Source organism: Colossoma macropomum, unplaced genomic scaffold (genome assembly GCF_904425465.1).
Source record: "Colossoma macropomum unplaced genomic scaffold, Colossoma_macropomum, whole genome shotgun sequence".
NCBI lineage: Eukaryota > Metazoa > Chordata > Actinopteri > Characiformes > Serrasalmidae > Colossoma > Colossoma macropomum.
The window spans coordinates 42,530,753-42,555,066 of record NW_023494785.1 but is presented as its reverse complement, the minus strand read 5'-3'; the positions used below and the strand labels follow the sequence as shown (position 1 = coordinate 42,555,066).

Below are 24,314 nucleotides of genomic sequence, written 5' to 3'. Positions count from 1 at the left end.
TTTTATTTCATTTTTAATTAACATTTTTTCTTTGGCACACAGATTTGTCAAGATTCTTAATATGGCCCTTCCAGTGACTGAGTTTGACACCTCTGGCGTAGAAGGAAGAGGTGTTACCCACTACCCTATACCAGCTGAGAAGCCCTAGATGCAAATTAAGGTTGAGATTGAGGCTGGGTACCGAAATTCAATACCATAAAGGTATCTCGGTACTACCGAGTACCGCAAATTCCCCCCCAAAAACGGTACCTATTTTCAATACTTTGCAAAAAACGCAAATCACGAGGGACTGTTGGAATATAACTTTACTACTAATGCAACAAAAAAAAAAAGCACACAGCTGGCTAAATATGTCGAAGAGGTCGAAAGTCTGGCTGTCCTCCGAAAAAGTTACTGAGAACAGTTTCAGGTGCAACAAGTGCCTTCAGATCCAAAACGGGTAACACGTCAAATCTTAAAAAACATTTTATCTTAGAAAACTAACGCTCGTTACTATGCCATTTGTCACCGTTGAAAGCCAGTTCGGATTCAGCTAATGTTAGCATAAAGCTAGCACATATTAGCCAGCTAGCTGGCTACAATACAGCCGCCATGTGAACACGTCTGTAACGCTGATATAATATAATGTTCCGTAGGTTTCAAAAATGAGCCCTGTTAACTACCTATAACAGTGGAACCAAAATGTGTTTGTGCTTTGTAAATACGTTTCTCTGTGTTTTTATTTTTTCAGAGAGATGACAAAAGCATTAAATCCTAAGTTTCAGCCCCCATCCAGAGATATGCTGTCAAACACACTCATATCTGCCTGGTATGCAGTATAAAAAGAAAATCATAATAATAATTTTCCTTTTGTATTTTTTTTGTCATAATTAGAAAAAGGTATAGAAGCGGAAAATCAGGGATGTTGGAAGATGTGTGGGGAGCGGGAAGCCGGTCACTGGCATGTATTTTGGGAATGCTCAATATTAAGACATTTTTGGACAGAGCTGCGCAAAGTACTGAAAAATGTGTTTAGTTTGACGTAACAAGACCGGACAAATATTTATGGGACATTCTATTAATTGCAAGTAAAAAAAGCTGTAACAAGGAAGTGGCTGTCTCCTGACCCCCCCCCCACAGTGGATGATTGGATAAACCTGGTCAATGAAATATATCTAATGGAAAAAAATACTTTTTCTATTAGACTGAAAATGACAAAATTTGTAAAATTATGGTTAAAATGGGTCGACTACATGAAGTCTGAAAGACCAGAGTTTGTAGAGATACAATGTGAGTGAGTACTCCCCTTTTTTCCCTTATTTTTCTTCTTACCTGACCCTTTATTTTTCATCCCAAGGCATCTTCTCAGGTTTTAATATATCTAGTTATTTGTTTTCTTTTATAGAAAGCCAAAAAGAGGGAGAATAAAAAAAGAACTTTTAAAGAATAAAAAGGACGGAGAGGTATGGGTCACAAAATGTATGAAAAGATATATAATTGGAAACTAACACGTGCATGGAACTTTATGTTGTCATTGCATGCTTTCAAATGTCTCACCAGGAAAAAATACAATAAAAATAAAAAACAGAAAAAGGTATAGAAAGAAGTAGCATTTTGGTATCGATATTGAATTGAAAGTATTGTATCGTACCGAACATTTTCAAACAATACCCAGTCCTAGTGGAGATGCTCTAAACGCAAGAGGTTGTGATGCTCAGGATGCGAGAACCGGTCAGCCATATTCTGAAAAATATGTACAAAACAGAAACACCACATGAAATATTCATACTCATTGGCCATTTTAGGTGCATTTAGGTGCATATATTGGCCATATAGGTGCACTTTGCAGGTTCAGAGTCACTGACTGCATCCCCCCGTTAATCAATGCAAAAAGACCACCATAGTACCACCTATCTAAATGTAAAACAGTTCAAGCATTATAATTGTGTTGCATTCTCAAGGCTCTGTCCAGCAACTGAATGGTAAAAAGTGCTGAACTAAGATTTTTACATGCATGTTCTCTGTGCCAAGTGTGTTCCAGCTGGTGCAGATGAATCAGCCTATAGCTGATAACAGCTCCATGTTGATAAGCTGAGAATTACAGTCCAGTCTAAAAGAATTAGGCTGGTTGTGGGGAATAAAAAGCCACTGGACTCAGGGTCAGTTAACACACTGAAATCATCGATCATTTTCCTCTACTGTGAAGGCACAAATGTAGAGTAATTTCCCACCAACTCATTTGACCCTGCTGATTGGACAGAGTATTATTAAGGTCACAGTCATTTGGTAATAAATTATAGTGGCACCCACGGTAACTAGACCAGTTTAGGGTTATGTAATGAAAACGGATCTGAAGCCAGTGAGTGCCAAAGCAGAGGGCAGGAACAGGTGGTAAAGCAGCACATCCATATGTCAACGTCAAAGCTAAACATGCTAAACACACTAATTCACCCACTTTAATCCTATTTAGGCACGTGTGACTTACGCACACTTTCACACCAACGTTACAAGCGTCTGTAAACGGAGTAAGGATGAGTATGGTTATCCAAATATACAGATATAAATCACAAAGATAAATCACAAAAATCAACCTAAAACACAAAAATACATCACTAAATCAGACTGCATCTCAAAGATAAATCATAAAATCACCACAGAACACAAAGATACATCACTACATCAGTCTAAAACGCAAAGATAAATCAGCAAATTGGCCTAACGCAAAGAAAGTTCACTGAATCGGCCTGAAACACAAAGATAAATCAATAAATCGGCCTAAAAAGCAGACATCACAAAATCGGTCAAAAATGCAAATATAAATCACTAACCCGGCCTAAAACGCAAAGATAAATCACTAAATCGGCCTAAGACGCAAAGATAAATAATTTATTTGGCCTAAATGCAAAGATTAATCACTAAATCAACCTAAAATGCAAAGATAAATCACTAAATCGGCCTAAGATGCAAAGATAAATCACTAAATCAACTTAAAACACAAAGGCAGCTCACTTTGCTAGTTTAAAGGCTTTTAAAGTTTTATTTTTGTCAGAAAAGGTATTTTTGTTTTACTTTTTATTCATAATTTAATGGTTAAGATGTAAACAGAGTCATTCAGAGTGGTCTGAAAGGCTCTGTTGCAGAGAAACTTGCAGTCAGAAATGTTCACAGTGGTGGTGATAGGAACCAGACGTCCTCTGAAAGCTCCCTCACAGAAAGTTATTACATGAAATGGTTATGAATTCACAGTGACAATATTTTATGTTTTATATTTTGGTGGAAGGATACATGCAGTGTGTTGCGAGGCAAAATAGTCCTTAAAGAAAACTTACTATTTCAGATTTTCCACCATTTTCCATCATCAACATGCCATATGAACCCAGAAGACTCGTGTAGGTTCACTGGTGGTTTTTGATAGTAAACAAAATGTCTATATCTGTGTTCATGACACCTGGGTCCTATCACCACCACTGTAAAGAGGGTCTCTACAATACACACCAAACCCGACGTGAATGACTTTGTTTACATCCCAGTAAGAGAAGACAGTGCAAGACAGAAATGTTTGTTGAAAAATAGTCCCCCCTAACTCTGAAACCCCCACTTTAACCCTCTGAGTGTTGTGTAGGTAGATCGGGAGAGCAGGTGCAGAGGGTGTGTGTGTGTGCTGGTGTGCTTGTTGAAGTAGAGCAGCGGGGAGGAGAGAGGGATGAGCTGAAGGTGAATGTATGGTAAACAGTGCAGGGGAGCGCAGGTGCTGCGCTCTAATCCTTCATTACAGCACTCATTTCTCACACACACAGCCCCTCAGCCTGGTAGGAAGGGCGCAGAGGACACACGCCAGCCCCGAAATTCATTTAGACGTTCGGAATGAAGGCTGCATTACTCTGGATGATTTCATGTGCTTGCCCACCTGCTGCTGATGCCCCTTCACTTCAATTTACATGTGCTCTGAGATTAGAATCTCCTGGTAGCTTCAGTGCGGCATCTACACCTATCAGGCATAACATTATGACCACCTCCTTGTTTCTACACTCATTGTCCATTTTATCAGCTCCACTTACTATATAGGTGCACTTTGTAGTTCTACAGTTACAGACTGTAGTCCATCTGTTTCTCTGATACTTTGTTAGCCCTCTTTTACCCTGTTCTTCAGTGGTCAGGACCCCCATGGACCCTCACAGAGCAGGTACTATTTGGGTGGTGGGTCATTCTCAGCACTGCAGTAACACTGATGTGGTGGTGGTGTGTTAGTGTGTGTTGCACTGGTCTGAGTGGATCAGACACAGCAGTGCTGCTGGAGTTTTTAAACACCTCAGTGTCGCTGCTGGACTGAGAATAGTCCACCAACCAAAAATATCAACAGCCAACAGCGTCCTGTGGGCAGCGTCCTGTGACCACTGATGAAGGACTAGAGGATGACCAACACAAACTGTGCAGCAGCAGATGAGCTATCGTCTCTGACTTTACATCTACAAGGTGGACTGACAAGGTAGGAGTGTCTAATAGAGTGGACAGTGAGTGGACACAGTGTTTAAAAACTCCAGCAGCATTGCTGTGTCTGATCCACTCATGCCAGCACAACACACACTAACACACCACCACCACGTCAGTGTTACTGCAGTGCTGAGAATGATCCACCACCCAAATAGTACCTGCTCTGTGAGGGTCCATGGGGCTCCTGACCACTGAAGAACAGGGTAAAAGGGGGCTAACAAAGTATGCAGAGAAACAGATGGACTACAGTCTGTAACTGCAGAACTACAAAGTGCACCTATATAGTAAGTGGAGCTGATAAAATGGACAATGAGCGTAGAAACAAGGAGGTGGCCATAATGTTATGTCTGATCAATGTAGATCAGTTCAGTCTCAGAAAGTGTGTGATTTTGCTCTGTAGGCATGTTTAATAAGCCAGATGACAGAATTTCACAGTTGTAGTAACAAATACTACATTTTCTCAGTTAAGCAAATTTAATTCAGTATTAACTAACCAAAAACTTACACAGCTCTCCCTCACTTTCTTCTGGATCACTAACCTCTGTCATATCTGCCCCTTCAGTCTGGTCCTTCAGCTCCTTACTCTCCCTCTCTTCCTGTGTTTAGTAGTTAATACATTCATTTATTACACAGATTTACAAGAACTCGAGGAAATAATGAACAGTTCAATGTTTTTTGTTTTACCTGGTGAAAATCTAATCTGGCTGGCCTTCGACGGAGCTGCTGCCTCTTAATTTCCATCTACAGGTTGAGGAATTGAGGGATATAAAACTGTGTTACGACCTTTTCACACAAAGCTGAAGCTTCTCGTCTGAATTTTCCACCTTAAATGCTGCAGCCGTTTCACTGTGGCGGGAAAATTCAGCGAGAATCTGAACAGCCCCGTCCTTTTCACTGACATTAGCTTACTGTAAACAGTATGTGGCGAATACAGGCGGCATTTCCCAAAATACTGAGGAGAAACCTAAAAACTAAGAGTATAAAGAGCTGCCAGTAACGTTACTTATGCCCCTCCTGTTCGTTCACTCGCTATGAGCCGAGTTAAACCGCAGACTCTGCGGGTTAAACTAGTTAGCTTCTGAGCTAACGTTAGCGTTAGCCTAGCCTCTTTTCTTTACCTCACTTAAACCCAAAGTTAACTAAACATAACAGATATTCAGCTACACTGACCATAATTCGCCTCAAAGCCATACTGTAGGTGGAGATTCACTCTGTTTAACACTGTTTCACTCTGTATATTTTAGATTTTATTTTAAAAGGTTGAGCTACTGTTTGTTTCAGTGCTTGTAGCCTAAATCCTGCCTTCAGCTCGGCTACCGATTACCTCTCGGTAGATAAACAGAGCCCGCCCTCAGGTCTGATATGATTGGCTCACAGCGTATGAGGTCTGATATGATTGGCTTAGAGTGACTGAGGTCTGATATGATTGACTGAACGTTACGCTAGTCAATCTCTAGTAGTACAGCAGAGACAGCGCCGCATCAGAGCAGCAGCAGCGCCTCCCTCAGGTCGCGCCCTGCCACTACAGCGTAATGTGAATGAGAATAATCCAGATTAATGTAAACAGGTTTTATTCCAAGTGATTTTGGAGCATTTTTATTAGTCCAAAGGACGGCTACGGTGTGCAAAAGATGTAGGAAAATAAAAATGAAAAAATGTGGGTTTTTTTTTTTGCAACAATATGACATTTTACAAAAACACAGTTCCATACAGCAGTCAGTCAGGGCATCTGTATCTCATGTTGGCACTACAGTCTCTCCTTCTCTGTCTCTCTCTCTCTCTCTCTCTCTCTCTCTCTCTCTCTCTGTGTGTGACAGGAATGGGCGAGATCATCTCTGTCGTGAGGCTCATGTGCATGATTTTGATTCATGAGTCATAACAGTTGGACATGTTATTCATAATTATCCTCTCGTTTGTGACACCATTTGTCTAAATTGACTCATAATCGCCTGTAATTGTGACGAGTTGCTCTTGGTTCGTGTGTTGGCATGTTAAGTACATGGTGTTTGTAATTGTATCGGTATTAGTTATAGTGGGATAGATCAGTATTTAAATATTTTTGGTCATGTTGTCCTGCAGGCTTGTAAAATCAAAGCTCCTGCTGTTGACTGTATGACAGGAATGGATTATGATTGTAAGCTGCAGTGTAGCTGGACACGTTACAGCCTCGCTAAAACGTTCTCTCACTTTTTTTTCTGGTGTGAATATAAATAAACACAAATAAATATGTGCAGTGTTTTGCTGTAATGCGAATGCAGGCTCAGTGTAGCACACTGTATCCTCCACGATACACTGGTGGTGTTTTTCAAAGCATTCCCAAGCCCATGCAGTGATCTCCATCGCATCATTTGTGGTTTTCGGCCTTGTTCTTTACATCTGGAGATGCCTCTGGATCTTTCCATGATATTATAAACTGTAGAGGTGCCTAAAATCTTTGCAATCCCTGGTTGAGGAACGTTATTTTTTAAATTTTGGATTTTTGCTGATGCATTTTTGGCAAATCCTCACCCATAAAGGACTCAGCCTTCCCCTTTATGCTGATTTAGCATCCAAGTATGATCGCATCACCTGTTTCTAGTCTTAAACTGCCCATCTAAATTTTTTTCCACATGTGGCAGTCATCAATGTCAGAATAAATGTATATTTACGAAAAAAAAACAATGAAGTTGATCAGGTTGAGTATTACATATCGCTGCTGTCGGAAGAAAACCTCGTATCTCCATTTTCATTTTTCAGGTTTTGACATAATTTAAAAATGCCTGTTGTTCTTTACATTGTGTGTAAATTTCATGATGAATGGACCAAAAGAAACGGCCCAAAATGACTTGGAACAAAGTCTGGTTCTATTGACTTACATTAAAAGTAAAGTAGGTTTTTTCCTTCTCCTGTAAAGTTACCATTTTGGAGATACAAGATTTTCTTCCGACAACAGCGATATCTTGTCTTTGTACTGGTTCTGTTCAAATACAAGTCAATGTGATTTTTTAAACCAGTGCTTTCTGTTTTTATTTGCATTTTACCTGCTGTCCTGACTTTTTTGGGGTTGGGTTTGAGAGTACACAGGTGGAGCGCATTATTACATTCAAGTTATATTTCTTTTGCATGTGTTTGAAAGGTCCCACTGTGAGGATAGATCAGATGGGCCCAGTTTCCCAAAAGCGTCTTAGTATTAAGATCATCTTAACTGGTAGAGAGAGTGTTCAGTGTGATGCTCGTTTTACCATTTAAAAATTATCATTGTGCTAAGATGCTTTTGGGAAACCCAGCCCTGATTGACAGGCTAATCAGAACGTTGACCGGCTTCTGCTGTTCTAACATTGCTAGCTGAAGCAACATCTTATAGCTCCAATATTTGCTCTTTTGCATTTGCCATATGTTCCTGGTATCCCAGGTGGTTCTCGTCTCTCAGCACAGGACCTGAAGGCTCTATTTTTCTCTGTTTGGACCCTTTGGTGTAAAATAAAGTGGTACAGCTCCAAAGTGGGAAGCATGAGCAACAGTAAAGCAGCTGAAAACTGAAGGGTAAAGTGGTTGCTAAGGTGTTGCTTGGCCATTGCTATGGTTTCCCAGGTGGTTGCTAAGGTGTTGCGTGGTCATTGCTGTGGTATCCCAGGTGGTTGCTAAGGTGTTGCTTGGCCTTTGCTATAGTATCCCAGGTGGTTGCTAAGGTGTTGCTTGGTCATTGCTATGGTATCCCAGGTGGTTGCTAAGGTGTTGCTTGGTCATTGCTATGGTATCCTAGGTGGTTGCTAAGGTGTTGCTTGGTCATTGCTATGGTATCCCAGGTGGTTGCTAAGGTGTTGCTTGGTCATTACTATGGTATCCCAAGTGGTTGCTAAGGTGTTGCTTGGTCATTGCTACGGTATCCCAAGTGGTTGCTAAGGTGTTGCTTGGCTATTGTTGTGTTATCCCAGGTGGTTGCTGAGGTGTTGCTTGGCCATTGCTATGGTATCCCAGGTGGTTGCTAAGGTGTTGCTTGGTCATTGCTATGGTATCCCAAGTGGTTACTAAGGTTTTGCCTGTCCATTGCTATGGTATCCCAGGTGGTTGCTAAGGTGTTGCTTGGCCATTGCTATGTGATCCCAAGTGGTTGTTAAGGTGTTACTTAACCACTGTTGTGTTATCCCATGTGGTTGCTAAAGTTTTGTTAGGTCATTGCTATGGTGTCCCAGGTGGTTGCTAAGGTTTCGCTTGACCATTGCTATGTTAATCCAGGTGGTTGCTAAGGTGTTGCTTGATCATTGTTATTGTGTCCCAGGCAGTTGCTAAGGTGTTGCATGGCCATTGCTGTGGCAGCCTAGGTGGTTGTGAAGGTTTTGCTTGACCATTACTATGGCATCCCAGGTGGTTGTTATATGTTTGTATATATGTGCTAGTATGTATGTAATGTTTATGAGGGGTAGAGTGAGAGATGTCCTTTGTGTCGTTTGTGCTAGTCAGATTTTAATTTTCTTAACATAAAGTCGATTACTTTCCCCATGAACATATTTGAGCGAAAATAAAAGTATTATCATAAAAAAAATACTCAGAGAAGTACAATTCTATCAAACTTTACTGAAGTACATGGAGCTGAGTGAATGTGTCGAGGTGGATGTGTGTAGAAGGCTAGAGGTTTCCCCCAGACAAGCCACGTCCTCAATTTTTTAAAGTGCGTTCATTCAGGTTTTATGATGTTTTTTTTAAATTATTTCTGCGCTGCTGGGACACAGTGAGCACGGCATCTAAAGCCGCTTTACAAACTCACCCTAAAAAGCCTCACACTTTCTGCTATTGATTCTTAATAACTTCAGGGACTGATTTAACAGGCTGGGCTGCCTAAAGAACAATGTGTGCATATTGATTATGTGTCAGATATGCTGGTTTGTGCTCTGTTATAATTTGTTTCCTATTGTTCTTGCTCCTATTGTTTGCTGCTCTCGCTGTCCCACCGGCGTTTTAAAGCCGTAGTGGAAGTAAAGCTTCTGAATCTCCTTTAGCTAAACTTTCGGAATGTTTATTTATTTATTTATTTATTTGGTGAGGTGGGATTTTAACCCATTTTCTCTTAAATTAGCCATATCTAATTTTCCTCCTTTCACACGATGCTACCAAGCCTACCACGCGAGTATCAAGCCTACACTCTACGTTCTTCAAGGCTTCTTTAGTAAAAGCAGTGGTTCTGTATAAAACCATGAGTTCTACATAGAACTCATTCATGCTTAAGTGGTTCTTTGCATGGTGAAATGGTTTTCCAGATTGATCTGTATGGTTCTAGCATGAAAAAGGGTTCTGCTATAGTTACAAGCTTGACATCCTAACCATAGCAGAACACTTTTTGGTGCTCTTTAGAACCATATACAACACGTTCTCCATCAATGTGAAGAACCATTTCACCATGCAGAGAAAATGCAAATCTGAATAGAACCATCACCTTTCTTAAAGACCCCATCTGTTTTAAGAGCGTAGATGCAATTTACACCAAGCAGGCATAACATTATGACCACCTCCTTGTTTCTGCGCTCATTGTCCATTTTATCAGCTCCACTTACTATATAGGTGCACTTTGTAGTTCTACAGTTACAGACTGTAGTTCATCTGTTTCTCTGCATACTTTGTTAGCCCCCTTTTACCCTGTTCCTCAGTGGTCAGGACCCCCATGGACCCTCACAGAGCAGGTACTATTTGGGTGGTGGGTCATTCTCAGCACTGCAGTAACACTGACGTGGTGGTGGTGTGTTAGTGTGTGCTGTGCTGGTCTGAGTGGATCAGATGTTTTTGGTTGGTGGACTATTCTCAGTCCAGCAGTGACACTGAGGTGTTTAAAAACTCCAGCAGCACTGCTGTGTCTGATCCACTCAGACCAGCGCAACACACACTAACACACCACCACCACGTCAGTGTTACTGCAGTGCTGAGAATGATCCACCACTCAAATAGTACCTGCTCTGTGAGGGTCCATGGGGGTCCTGACGACTGAAGAACAGGGTAAAAGGGGGCTAACAAAGTATCAGAGAAACAGATGGACTACAGTCTGTAACTGTAGAACTACAAAGTGCACCTATATAGTAAGTGGAGCTGCTAAAATGGACAATGAGCATAGAAACAAGGAGGTGGACATAATGTTATGCCTGATCGGTGTGTATATAAAGAGAAAAGCAAAGGCCCTAAAATTGAGCCTTGAGGGACTCCACAAGAGATTTTACATTTTTTGATGAATGATTTCAGAGCAAAAATATGATTGAAACCATTCTAGAACTGTGCCTGAGAGGCCTGCCCTGCACTCAAAACTAGCAGTGTCAAAAGCTGCACAAAGATCCAGTAAGACCGAAACAGATCAGCGTTAACCCTGAAGTCACTGACAATTAGCGTGATGCTAACACATGGCCACCTTAGCATTGTAGCTCCAGTGCAAACCTGAAGAAGCAAACTGTCATCAGATGACTGAATACATTTGGGCTGAGAGATTTTTGACTGAGATATTATTTATCCAAATGCAGCATTATTTAGATTAAATCGTTAATAAGGGGAAATATGTATGTCAGCAGTGGCAGCAGTAAGTCAGTGTTTACTGTACACAGTGTTTCCAGTAGAAATAGAGCCTCTTCACATTTGTTTGGTGCAGAAGCTCCACAGTGCACACAGGGTGTAACCTATTTTGATGGCTGTGCCATATTGCATTATGAATTATTAACAGCCAAGCACTGAGCTGCATTATGTCTGCTAAATTATGTTTGCTAAATTATGCGTACTGTGCGGTGGTTCTTGGGTTCTGTGTGTTTGGCGGTTTTTCGTGTGTGTGTGGCTTTCTAGTACTGAAGAACGTCACATCTGTCACAGTCAGAGAGGGCAGTTCTGTTATGGTGTTTGTAGTTCATTATAATAAACCCAAGAGGAAGTGATGTAATAATTCTCTCTCTCAAAAGGTCTTCCCTTTCTCTCTTTTTCTTTCTCTTTTTACTCTCTCTCTCTCCTCCTTTCTCTTTCTGTCTCTCCCCCTCTTTTTCACAGTCTCTCTCTTTCAGCCTTTCCCTCTCTTTTTCCCTCTCTCCTTTCTCTTTTATTCACACTCTCTCATCTCCTCTCCCTTCCTCTCTTACCCTCTCTTTTCACTCCCTCTCTCTCTTCCTCTTCCTTCCTCCATCTCTCTGCCCTCTTTCTCGTTTTCACTCTCTCCCTCTCTCTCCTCCTCTCTCTCCCTCCGTCTCTCTCTTCTTTCTCTTTCACTCTCTCTCTCTCTCTTACTCCCTCTTACTGTTCTTTCTCTTTTTTCACTGTCTCCCTTTCTCTCGCCCTCTTTCACATTCTCTCTCTGCTTCACTTACCCTCCCTTTTCTTACTCTCTCCCTCCATCTCTCTCTTCTTTCTCTTTCACTCTCTCCCTCCAACCCTCTCTCTGTTCTTTCTCCTTTTCACTCTCTCCCTCTCTCTCACCCTCTTTCACGTTCTCTCTCTGCCTCTCTTACCCTCTTTTCTTCCTCTCCCTCCCTCCATCTCTCTCTTCTTTCTTTTTCACTCTCTCCCCCCTCTCTTCCTCTCTCACCCTCCGTCTCTCTCTTCTTTCTCCTTTTTACTCTCTCCCTCTCTCTCTTCCTCTTCCTCCCTCCATCTCTCTCTTCTTTCTCTTTTTCACTCTCTCTCCTCTACCTTTTATTTTTTTCTCTCTCTTCATCTCTTTCTCTCCGCTTTCAGTTTCTTTCACCCCTCTCTCTCTCTTTTCTCTCTATTTCTCTCCATTTCTATTCTTTCTCTTTTCCTTTACTCTATCTCGCCTCTTTCTCTCTGCTTTCTCTCTTTTATCTCTCTCTCTCTCCATTTTTCTTCAACTTTCTTTATCTACTTTTTCTTTTTTCTCTCCTCTCTCTCTACACTAATGAAACCTATGGAACCCAGAGTGTTGCCATGGTAACAGCGTAGACCTGCCTTCTTCGCCCTCCGAGCTCCATTCAGAAATCTTTTCAAACTTTCAAAGCCTGAACACTTTCATGAAGTGATAACGGAATTCAACATTTCCCTTCTCCCTCTCTCGCTCTCTCTCTCTCTCTCTCTCTCTCTCTCTCTCTCTCTCCTCTCTCTCCCTCTCCCTCTCTCTCTCTCTCTCTCTCTCTCTCTCTCTCCAGTTTCAGACTATTAACTATGAGCGCGTTGACTGAATAAGAGAATTCACACAGCAGAGGAGGCGGCGACCATCACCCCGCTCTCAACTCCCTCACAGAGAGAAGAAGGTAGAGCAGAAGAGCGAGGGAAGGGAAACGAGTGCAGGGAGGAGAGAAGGAGTGTGTGAGGACAGTCGATGGATGCTGCCCGGATCGACGGGACAGCACATTCTCATCTGACGAGGAAAAGAAAGCTTTCAAAATTGAGTCGAAGGATAGAAACTCGCCGTCAGGTAAGCCATGAACTTACTTTCTACGTTTGTCTGATTATGTTTAAAAATGTATTTTTATTTCATATTTTTATTTTTTATTTTATACCTTTTGTTTTTTATGCCGTATGCAATCTTGTGCTCCGTGTGTCGTGTAAAATAATGTCATTTTAACCAATCCCCATTATTCATTTATGTATTTTATTTTAATTAGCATATTTTATTTGTAACTTATATGATTGTTATTAATCTACTGGGATCACCCCCGGCTAACACACCTGTTGATTTTCTTATTGTCCAATCTCCAGCCCCCCCCTTTCTCCATTCACTCTCTCAAGTTTATGTTCAAGTTCAAGTCTATTATATTAGGAAGTAAAAGTCTTTTTAAAAACAATGAAATTCTCACAAGAAAATAATCAAGATCAATAGAATAGATGGTTAATTTTAGCTATAAGGACCAGCTTATCAAAGTCAAGTTCTGTAAGTTAATATTAACTTCAACTCAACTTAACATTAACTCAACAGGGAAATGTAGTAGTACAACCATGGCAATGGGTGTGGTACAACTACAGAACTCAGTGTAGTCTAACCATAGAAATTATAGCATCACCATGGAAACCGGTGTAGCATAACCATGGAATTGGGTGTAGCGTAACCATGGAAATGCATGCAGCATCACCATGGAAATTGGTGTAGTATAATCGTGAAACTGGGTGTAGAGTAACCATAGAAATGAGTTTAGCGTAACCATGAAAATGGGTGTAGCACAACTATGGAAATGGGTGTAGTGTAACCATGGAAATGGGTCTGGGGTAACCATGGAAACAAGTTTAGTGTAACAATGGAAATGGGCCTAGAGTAATTATAGAAATGAGTTTAGCATAACCATGAAAATGGATGTAGCATAACCATGGACATGGGTATAGTGTAACTATGGAAGTAGGTGTAGCATAACTATGGAACTGGGTGTTGCATAACCATGGAAATAAGTGCAGCATCACTGCAGAAATGGGTGTAGTGTAACCATAGAAACAAGTATAGCATAACCATGGAAACAGGTGTACCACAATCATGGAAATGTGTGTAGCATAACCATGGAAATGATTGTAGAGTAACCATGGAAATAGGTGTAGTGTAACCATGGAAATGGGTGTAGCATAACCATGGAAATGGGTGTAGCGTAACCATGGAAATGAGTTTGGCGTAACCATGGAAATGGGTGTAGTATGACCAGGGAAATGGGTCTAGCGTAACCATGGAAACAGGTGTATTGTAACAATGGAAAAGATTGTACCGTAACCATGGAAATGGGTCTAGCGTAACCATGGAAATGGGTCTACCGTAACCATGGAACTGGGTGTAGTGTAACTAAGGAAATGGGTGTAGCGTCACCATAGATAGGAGTGTAGTGTAAACACTACACTCTCCATGGAAATGAGTTTTACACAAACATGAAAATGGGCGTAGTGTAACCATGGAAACATGGATGTTGTCTTCTTATCCATCAGTGGTGTAGTTATACTTCAGATGGATTATTTTCAATCAGCCCTTGTTATAATTCTATTTCTATAATCCAGATTATATCAGATGGCCAATAACAGTAGACCTGCACTATTTAGCGATCTCCCTGACTACCAGTATAACAGGCTAACTAGAAGATTTTTTGTTATGATTTATTATAGTTGTTATAAGTAGTTATTATAATAATACAATCAAACCTGCTGTCTCTCCCTCTGTCCGACAGGCATGGTGTGTGAGAAGGGGATTCAGATCCTCCTCACCATCGTGGGGGCGTTCGCCTCCTTTGGCCTGATGACGGTGGCAATTGGGACGGATTACTGGCTTTATTCTCGGGCTCTGATCTGCAACAGCACGGCTAACGTCACGCAGGATGACCCGCACAACAAGGACAAGAAGGACCCCGGGGCCCTCACACACTCGGGCCTGTGGAGGATCTGCTGCCTCGAGGGTCAGTCGCTTTACTGCCTTTACTGAGTGGCTCTGCTTTAGCCACGCTCTTCCCATGGATGCTTTCTTTCACAGCAATTGTTGCTAGGTTGGTCAAGCTTTGGGTTCTGTTCAATTTAATTGCAGTGTGCAGCAGTTTTTGTCAAAATACCTACATTTAGATTTCAAATGACATTTATTTTGTATGAAAAAGGTCAATCTGTCCAATCTCAACTGTCTCTATGAAGGAAAACATGTGGGAGTAGCATATTTTTGCCTATTTGAGTGACAATATTGTGCATTATGTACCTCTGTCTTATAGCTCCACCTTGTAGCCCATCTGTTGATGCACAGCCATCCTCTAGCCTTTCATCAGAGGTCAGTTTCTGACCACAGAGCCTCTCCTGGTTGGATATTTTTGGCTAGTTTACCACTCTGACACCTAACAGTGATGCTGACGTAATACATTTGTACCAGTGCCACACACACACACTGCTGTGCTGAGAATGGACCACCACCCAAATAATGTCTGGTCAACAGCAGTCCTGTGGTCAGAAACTGACCAATGATGAGTAAGAAGGGGGTGCAGATGCATAACAGTAGATACAGACTATAACTGTACACGTATATAAGGTGGGTGGAGCCCATAAAGTGGCCAGAGAGTGAAAAAAAAACCGCATATTTCGTATCGCAGCTGTCGGAAGAAAACCTTGTATCTGGGTCATTCTACAGAAATATCCATTTTTCTGTCTCTCCATAAGAGTCACTGGTGTTACTGATCCTCATTGGTGTTACACATAATAAAGGTAACACCATTTTTGATGAAAAATGCATTTTACAAATTGGCTGCTACAGAACATCAAACCACATGTTGTCAATCATGGAACATCCACTAAAATATGGAATTTAATCCATTTGTATTCTTTTGTTTCACAGTTACCTCAGAATAAAGTCGGTCACACCAGTGACTTCAGCTAAAAGCTTCATATGAAATCATGAGCTGAATGAGAAAATCTCTGATAACTGAAAGACACAGTGGACTCACCATGTGCTTTTCTTCATAGATCCTCAGAAAACAGGTAAAAGGAAGTCGAGTGATGTCATCAGTGTGACTTTTATTTCAAAATAAGAGATTTTTTGTTACGCGGTAACTCCAGTGACACGACTCCTGAGGACAACAACTTTCATTATATATTTTGTAATATTTATTTGGCATTTGTTTTCTTTATGTCATTTAAATCATATATTTCATAGTCGTGTATAGATTATTGCGGTTAAAACAGCAGAAAAACATGTTTTTACCTGAAAATATGGCCTCACCCTTCACACATGACTGTGAGGACGAGCTCTTCTGTGGTGCTTGGAATTCTATATGATTGATTTATAAACAATATTGCTAAATTGAGGCTCAAGAAGGTGTAACTCTTAAAATAACTTATTGTTTTATTTTAAAACAAATAAATTGCAACCCTAACATGTTTTTCAAGTGTAATATGGCTGTAAACGCTAGGGACACAAAAACGTTTCTGTAGAATGACCCGTCTCCATTTTTGTCGTTTTTCAGTTTTTGTCATAATTTGAAAATGCCTATTTCCCTTTACATTGTCTAAAAATTTCATTTTTAGATTTTAGCCAAATCGGGCTCCATTGACTTACATTAAAAGTAAAGTAGGTTTTTTCCTTCTCCTGTAAAGATTTGAGGTTTTCTTCTGACAACAGTGATATCGTTTAGTAGGTGTTCCTATGTTTGTATTAGACTCTATGTAAAACTATCACATGCATGTTTACTCCACGTCTGAGTGTGGGACGTCCTCCTAGGCTGCCTATTTACTCTATAGCGTAGGTAGGAAAATGAAAAAAGCGCATGAAAGCCTAATTAAAACGCTGCAGTGACTTTATCCCGAGGCCCAGTCCCAGAGGGGATGGCAGTCACGGACTGTTTGGTCGCGTTTTAACACCTCATGTTCTCACTCATCCCCTCATAACACTCACTCCAGTCGGCCTGTGCGGCGACCATTGTGCTCTGCTAATTTAGCCTTATGGCTAAGCCTCGCTGATAACAAAACATTCAATTAAAGATAAGCTCAGCCTCCAAATCACCACTCTCTGCACTTCTCTCTCTCCCTCTATCCTTCTCGTTCTCTATTTCTCTGCAGCAAATCTGTCTTTCTCTCCATCTCTCCCTCTTTCTCACTTTATCCCTCCTTCCTTTTCTTTCTCCCCTGCCACCCACCCCCCCGCTGGCTGCAGCGCTCCACGGTTGGCGCGGTTTAGAGGTCAAGTAATCCTCACTGTCCCCAGGGTTTTGGAGCCAAGATGGATGCTAAGTAGCAGAGCGTCTGAGAGTAGGTGAAGTGGAAACAGGACCCATTCTAGCTCTGCATAATGAATGCCAAGCCTTACTTTACTATCTGACCAAAGACAGGCGACCTAGTCTACTTGTCTCCCCATCAGTTTCCATTAGAGTTTAAATTTACAGTTTTACCCTAAATGGAGCCAAACAGCCAAGACATGTTGTCCAAGGTTGGCTGCTATGAAGCTAATGAAGCTAACAAGAAATGGAAGCTTATACCCAGGGCTGTGCATAAACCTTTTTGAGCATTTAGCACTGGTTTATTGATCTACTAATTAAGTAATAAAAATGACATAAATTCCAAACAGTATTAATCTCAAGTGTCATTTTTAACTTGGAAAACAGAAGCAGCATGTAAAAGGTTTGTATTTTGATGTTCATGTTGGGTACAGATAATTTATTTTCTCCATAATTATTTAGCTTTTTCACAAGGGGGCGCTATGCACACTCAGTAACGCATGTATTGTTGGAGTCTTACATTTCTAAACATCAGTTGAAATAGCTTATTACCTAAATGTAAGCTTATTTTAAAATTCAATCAGCTAATTCCACATAATAGGCTAAAAATATAAAGACAGCAAGGACACACTGCAAAAAATGGTATCTTTTTAGATTGTTGTAAGCTGAATTCATAAATTTTCATGAATTCATAAATATTTATCCTATTTCAAGAACAGGTTTTACTTGTTAAGCCATGTTATTAAGTAAAATTATCTCAATATATTGGCAGATCATTTTGCTTGTTTTAAGAAATGTGCTTGAAGCCAGCAAAATTATTTGCCAGTGTGGTGAGATCACTTGATAAAATTACCTAGAACAGCTAAATAGTGTCTAGACATAAGCTAGATGATCTTATAATAAGAGCACAACCATCTCAAAATGGGAAAAATATTACATATATCAACTAGATGTAAGATCTTTTCACTTGGTAAGACACCATTGTTTGCAGTGCAGCAGGGGGCGCCACCATATCTAGAGATGCGCTTCAGCAGGCAAATCGTAAACTCTTAAATCTTTGCTGGCTTAAATATGACACTACAGCTCCAAACTTAACAACGTTTGAGCATTTAGTGCTTTGTTTATGAACATTGAGGCTCCTTCTCTAGTGTTCATATTACCAGATGGACTACAACTACTGTAAACACTAGAACTTAACCTGCATCACAATTTGCACGACTACGCTTGAGCAGTCTAGAAATGTAGCTTGATTGCACATGTAACAAAGTTAGAATAGCTTACGAATGACTGACTACAACTTCCATGAGCACAGACAAAATAATTGAATGAAGGTGCAAATGTCATCTTTTTTGTATTGACATTGGATTCATTTGTCCTTGCATGTGCAACAATACGGTAAAACCAGGCATACACTGTGCGATTTTGGAAATCTTGTTCTTTGGTGACTCACACTGTACGTTTGAATTGCCCATCGTGTGCGATTTACACAGATCAGGCATAACATTATGACCACCTCCTTGTTTCTGCGCTCATTGTTCATTTTATCAGCTCCACTTACTATATAGGTGCACTTTGTAGTTCTACAGTTACAGACTGTAGTCCATCTGTTTCTCTGCATACTTTGTTAGCCCCCTTTTACCCTGTTCTTCAGTGGTCAGGACCCTCATGGACCCTCACAGAGCAGGTACTATTTGGGTGGTGGATCATTCTCAGAACTGCAGTAACGCTGACGTGGTGGTGGTGTGTTAGTCTGTGTTGCGCTGGTCTGAGTGGATCAGACACAGCAGTGCTGCTGGAGTTTTTAAACACCTCAGTGTCACTGCTGGACTGAGAATAGTCCACCAACCAAAAACATCCAGCCAACAGCGTCCTGTGGGCAGCGTCCTGTGACCACTGATGAAGGACTAGAGGATGACCAACACAAACTGTGCAGCAGCAGATGAGCTATCGTCTCTGACTTTACATCTACTAGGTGGACCGACAAGGTAGGAGTGTCTAATAGAGTGGACAGTGAGTGGACACAGTGTTTAAAAACTCCAGCAGCACTGCTGTGTCTGATCCACTCGTACCAGCACAACACACACTAACACACCACCACCATGTCAGTGTTACTGCAGTGCTGAGAATGATCCACCACCCAAATAGTACCTGCTCTGTGAGGGTCCATGGGGGTCCTGACCACTGAAGAACAGGGTAAAAGGGGGCTAACAAAGTATGCAGAGAAACAGATGGACTACAGTCTGTAACTGTAGAACTACAAAGTGCACCTATATAGTAAGTGGAGCTCATAAAATGGACAATGAGCGTAGAAACAAGGAGGTGGTCATAATGTTATGTCTGATCAGTGTATATGCTCACACTGTACAAAAACACTGGGTCGGACTGACATGACACGAATGCTCACATTGTACATGAAACGCAGCCCCTACAGTCGCTCTGTCTACAATGTCCAATACAGCTATTTCATTCAAAGTAACACGCAGCGCCTCAGAGTCCCGAGCAATAAACATTGGCTGTATCTCAAATGGCTCCCTGCTCCCTACATAGTGCACCACATATTAAAATAGTGGCTCCTGCACCCATTAAGTGCATCACATATCTAATACTTAGCCTTCTGAGATTCAGCCATGTGTGCACAGTTCCACACTGGACAAGCAGTGCACTATTTCCTTCAGCATATTCGCCACAAGTGGGAGAGTGTATGTGCAGCATACACCAAGAGGACAGTACAGGCCTGAGAGCTTGACCCCTATAGTGAGGGGGTCTGGTGGCTCTGTTATGTTGACGAGGGCATTTTGCTGGCATACAGTGTAAGCAGTCTGTCAGGGATTACTTAACAGCTCCACATGGTTTGAGGCAAGTATGCTGCATGTATGTAAATTGGTGGGATATAAGCTTCCATTGCTTTTTACTTGCTACATTAGCCTTATAGCTCCAGACACCAAACCAAGCCATCAATTTACCACTGTAAGACTGGATTGCATGAGTCAATGAATTGCTTTCATGTGTCTAGCTTATAGCTCAAGGCTCCCAGAGGAGTGGGTGCAAGGTCAGGTCATGTAGCCGAACTGATTTCCCAAGAGTTGACCGGCGCTCTGGACAGGAGTGTTTCTGTCTGTGCTGCATGTGAGTGATGTGCTTGGTGGTGGTACCTATGGGTCATCCATAGGGCCATTTTGGTTCCAGAGGGTTAGAATATTGCTGAGTTTACATGTTTGCAGTAGTTGGATGACAGCAAACCAGATATTCCATTGTTTTCACCAGAGCCATGCCGGAAATTTCAGCAACGTTCAGCAGGCCACAGCAGGAATAATGATCCATCAAGAGTTCAATTTTCCCAGCTTTGGCTGTTGACTGCAGCGGTGGACTAAACCAAATGTTGATCTTTTGAGGAGCTGTGGTTGCCAAACGTCTCAATGTTGAATTCCAGACAAATCTAATTTTATACAACACCCATAAAAGCGTGCCCCCCTGCCTTTTTTACCACCTTAAATAAACAGTCTATACTGCTAAAGCTCTCCTCTAGTGATCATCTGTTTTTCCACCAATAACACTGACACCATGCCAACGTCTGCATAGCCGTCGGCTACGTACAGCTACGAGGTGTGGAATGATGTTTTATTCAATGCAAACATGTGAACACAGCATATCTGTAAACAGGCGCCAAAATGGAGAGGTATAGCCACCGCGGTGGTCCCCCCACTCGAGTTGGTGCGCCTTACATCTTGGGTGCTTTCCCATTGGCTGAAATCACCTGCAATGCTTACTTAAATATCACATGGTGGCCATACATGTGCCAGATTGCAAGGACTTGAAAAGGTAATTTGAGGTAAAGTTCTATATAGTACACTTTCATGCTTAAATAGTTCTTCACATGGTGGAATGGTTCTTCAGACTGAAGTTGTATATGGTTCTGTTTAGAACCTTTCTAAAAATTGGCTATATATATATATATATATATATATATATATATATATATATATATATGTATATATAGCACCAAAAAGGGTTTGAACCATTTACAACACATTATTCATCAATCTGACAAACGATTTCACCATGCAAAGAATTTAACTAGGCAAATGGTTCTTTGTGTGTTCATGGTTCTATACAGAACCATTGTCTTTACTAAAGCACCCTTGAAGAACCATCTTTTTTGTGTACATTAACTACAGATAACTGATAAACCTCTTTAAATGTCATCAGGAGGTAGTTTTTTTTAAATCTGCCTATTTGCTTGAACTAGACAACTGGCATCTTTACTCTTTGTGGTGCAACCGCTGCCCCATAGACTGTTGCTGGGGGAGGGGGGTTGGAGCACACTTTGCGTTGCAGGGCATGCTGGGGATTGTAGTGCAGCATGTTGTGAAACATGTTAATATTAACAGAAAATGTAATTTTGCAGGCCTTGTATTTGACACATGGGCCCTAAGAAGTGGCATCACTGCAATAGCTAAACTGTACCTAATACTTAGCCAGTTCATTAGATCCTCCAGGTTTGTTCAGTTAGGATGATGTGGGGGCCAATGAGCTCAGCAGGTGGATCACCATGGTCACCAGATGTGTCCAGTTTGTCCAAAGCTGCGCTGACACCTTTCCCTCTTGTGCCTCCCGTCTCTTTCTTGCAGACTGACCTCCGTGAGGACAGTTGAAAAGAGAGAAAACGGCCGAGACTGTCCCTCCCATCTGTCCGCCTCTCCCTCCGTCTGTGTTTCATCTCTCCATCACACTCTCACTCCATCCACCACCACCAGTCACGCTGTCATCATAGTGCACCCTGATGTCGTCATAATGCGTCAGTCTGTCTGTCGGCACTGGAGCGGGTAGCTATCCAACTGCCTGCATCACTCCAGGGCTTTCTGCACTCTACTCTGTGTGTATGTTGAGCTATCATTGTGCTGCGTCCAGTGTGCCTTTATGTTTAATGTAGTACATTTAAATTGGATGGGGGAGACCTCCACAGTGCTGTGCAAAACTCAGAGACCACCTTTTATTCATTCACTTTCCTTTGCTTTTATATAAAGCTTTTTAGGAGATATTTCTGAGGAGATTAGATACTTTCATAAGGATGGGGAAAGTCGGGGGACAATAAATGAAAAAAATACAGAAATGACTAAAAGCTACAGAGAAAATGTGCCTCCTAACAACCACCTGGAAGACCTGGTAGACCCCAAAACTGCCCCCATCAGAGAAACAGCACTTAAAGCTCTCATCTTTGAGAGAGATATATTTACTTATATCTATTATATTTACTTCCCTGCTGATAAAAACATATACACCATTAAGTGTTTATGTTGGTTTCTGATGGTTTTGTAATGTGTTTCGGCTTTGCTGGTTCTCTGCATGGTGAAATGGTTCTTCAGATTGATGGAGAATGTGTTGTATATGGTTCTATGTAGCACCAAAAAGCGTTCTTCTATTGTTATGACGTCAAGCTTGTCACAATAGCAGAACCTGTTTGGTGATATATGGCACCTTTTTCAAAAAGGTTCTATATAGAAACATATACAACACATTCTCCACCAATTTCACCATGCAAAGAACCATTTGAGCATGCAAATGTTCCTTTGAGTGTTCAGGGTTCTATGTAGAACCATTGTCTTTATTAAAGAACCCTTGAAGAACCATCTTTTTAGGAGGGTATCTTGTTGAATGTTGACATATAAACCTGAACCTTAACCTGAAATCCAAGTTAATGATTCAAAAACAATTGAAATCACTCAATGTTTGTAGTGCTCTGCTTGGTTAATATCAATAAATATGCATAATAATGTAATTATAAAGGTAATTTTCTACTTTTTTCTTTTATTTAATTTTCCCCTGATGTGCCCTTATGATGTTTATGTGATTTAGATACCAGAAACCGTCAAAATTAATCAATGAAACGGGCTGTGGTTGTTACTGCAGCTTTAAACCTGATACATGTAAATGACCTCTGGTGTGATTGGCTGCCCTGTATTGTACCTTAAACAATTCACTTCTTACAACTTCATCATGAGTGGGTGGGGCTAAACTGCTGGAGTCTGAATGGGACGGGTATATGTAAATGACATCACAAAAGAAGTGACTTTTAAACAGGCTGCTTTTTCAGTTTAGTTTCCGTATATGGACTGTATGGACTGGAGAGTGAACACATTTTAAACTTTAACAATATTTACATACCAGTTCAAACGGCAGGGAAAAATTTGTTTTGAAAAAAGGGCATAATTATGGAGCCCCGCTGGTGACGTCCTGTATAAATAATATATATATATATATATATAATTAAATGCGTGGCCACTACTTAAAAAGGCATGATCTTGTTTCCACGCCTTACTAAGTCGTGGCCACGACTTAATTATCTAATTCCCACACCTTACTAAGTCATGGCCACGCATTAGGCATTAGGATCTTGTTCCTATGCCTTACTAAGTTGTGGCCACGACTTAATTATCTCATTCCCACGCCTTACTAAGTTGTGGCCACGCATTAGGATCTCATTCCCATGCCTTACTAAGTTGTGGTTACGCATTAGGATCTTGCATGGCATGGGAATGAGACACTAGCGCGTGGCCACAACTTAAAAAGGCATGATCTTGTTTCCACGCCTTACTAAGTCGTAGCCACGACTTAATTATCTAATTCCCACACCTTACTAAGTCATGGCCACGCATTAGGATCTCATTCTAATGCCTTACTAAGTCATGGTTACGCATTAGGATCTTGTTCCTATGCCTTACTAAGTTCTGGCCATGACTTATTTATCTCATTCCCACGCCTTACTAAGTTGTGGCCACACATTAGGATCTCATTCCCATGCCTTACTAAGTTGTGGTTACGCATTATGATCTCGCATGGCATGGGAATGAGACCCTAACATGTGGCCGCTACTTAAAAAGGCACAATCTTGTTCCCACGCATTATTTTTATTTATACAGGATGCCACCAGTGGGGCTCAGTACAGTTCCACCTTTTATTAGACAGTCAAGCTCAGTACTCACTTTTAAGAAGCATCTTAAAACGTATCTCTTTAAGTCAGCATTGAATTAAAACTCCAAGTCTTATTTCTCTTTTAATTTGATCTGTTATTTTCTTATATGATTATAAATTAATACTTATAATATCTTGTATCACTGTTAAGGTTTATCTCCTGTCTGTAAAGCACTTTGAACTGCCACCGGCATGAAAAGTGCTATATAAATAGAAATTATCATTATTGTTATTATTATAATAATAAACACTCTGGAGACTAAAGCTGTTCCTAAT

At 41.0% G+C, this 24,314-nt stretch overlaps 1 protein-coding gene across 1 annotated transcript in view; it reads left to right on the top strand.

The window, feature by feature from the left end:
• Positions 1–24,314, top strand: part of cacng8b (calcium channel, voltage-dependent, gamma subunit 8b) — a 47,679-nt gene that overhangs the window by 15,435 nt on the left and 7,930 nt on the right. The window contains exons 2-3 of the mRNA XM_036595560.1: positions 12,567–12,835; positions 14,556–14,780. Coding sequence (XP_036451453.1) covers positions 14,558–14,780 — 223 coding nt within the window. The 5' untranslated portion in view covers positions 12,567–12,835; positions 14,556–14,557. The remainder of the gene's footprint in view (positions 1–12,566; positions 12,836–14,555; positions 14,781–24,314) is intronic.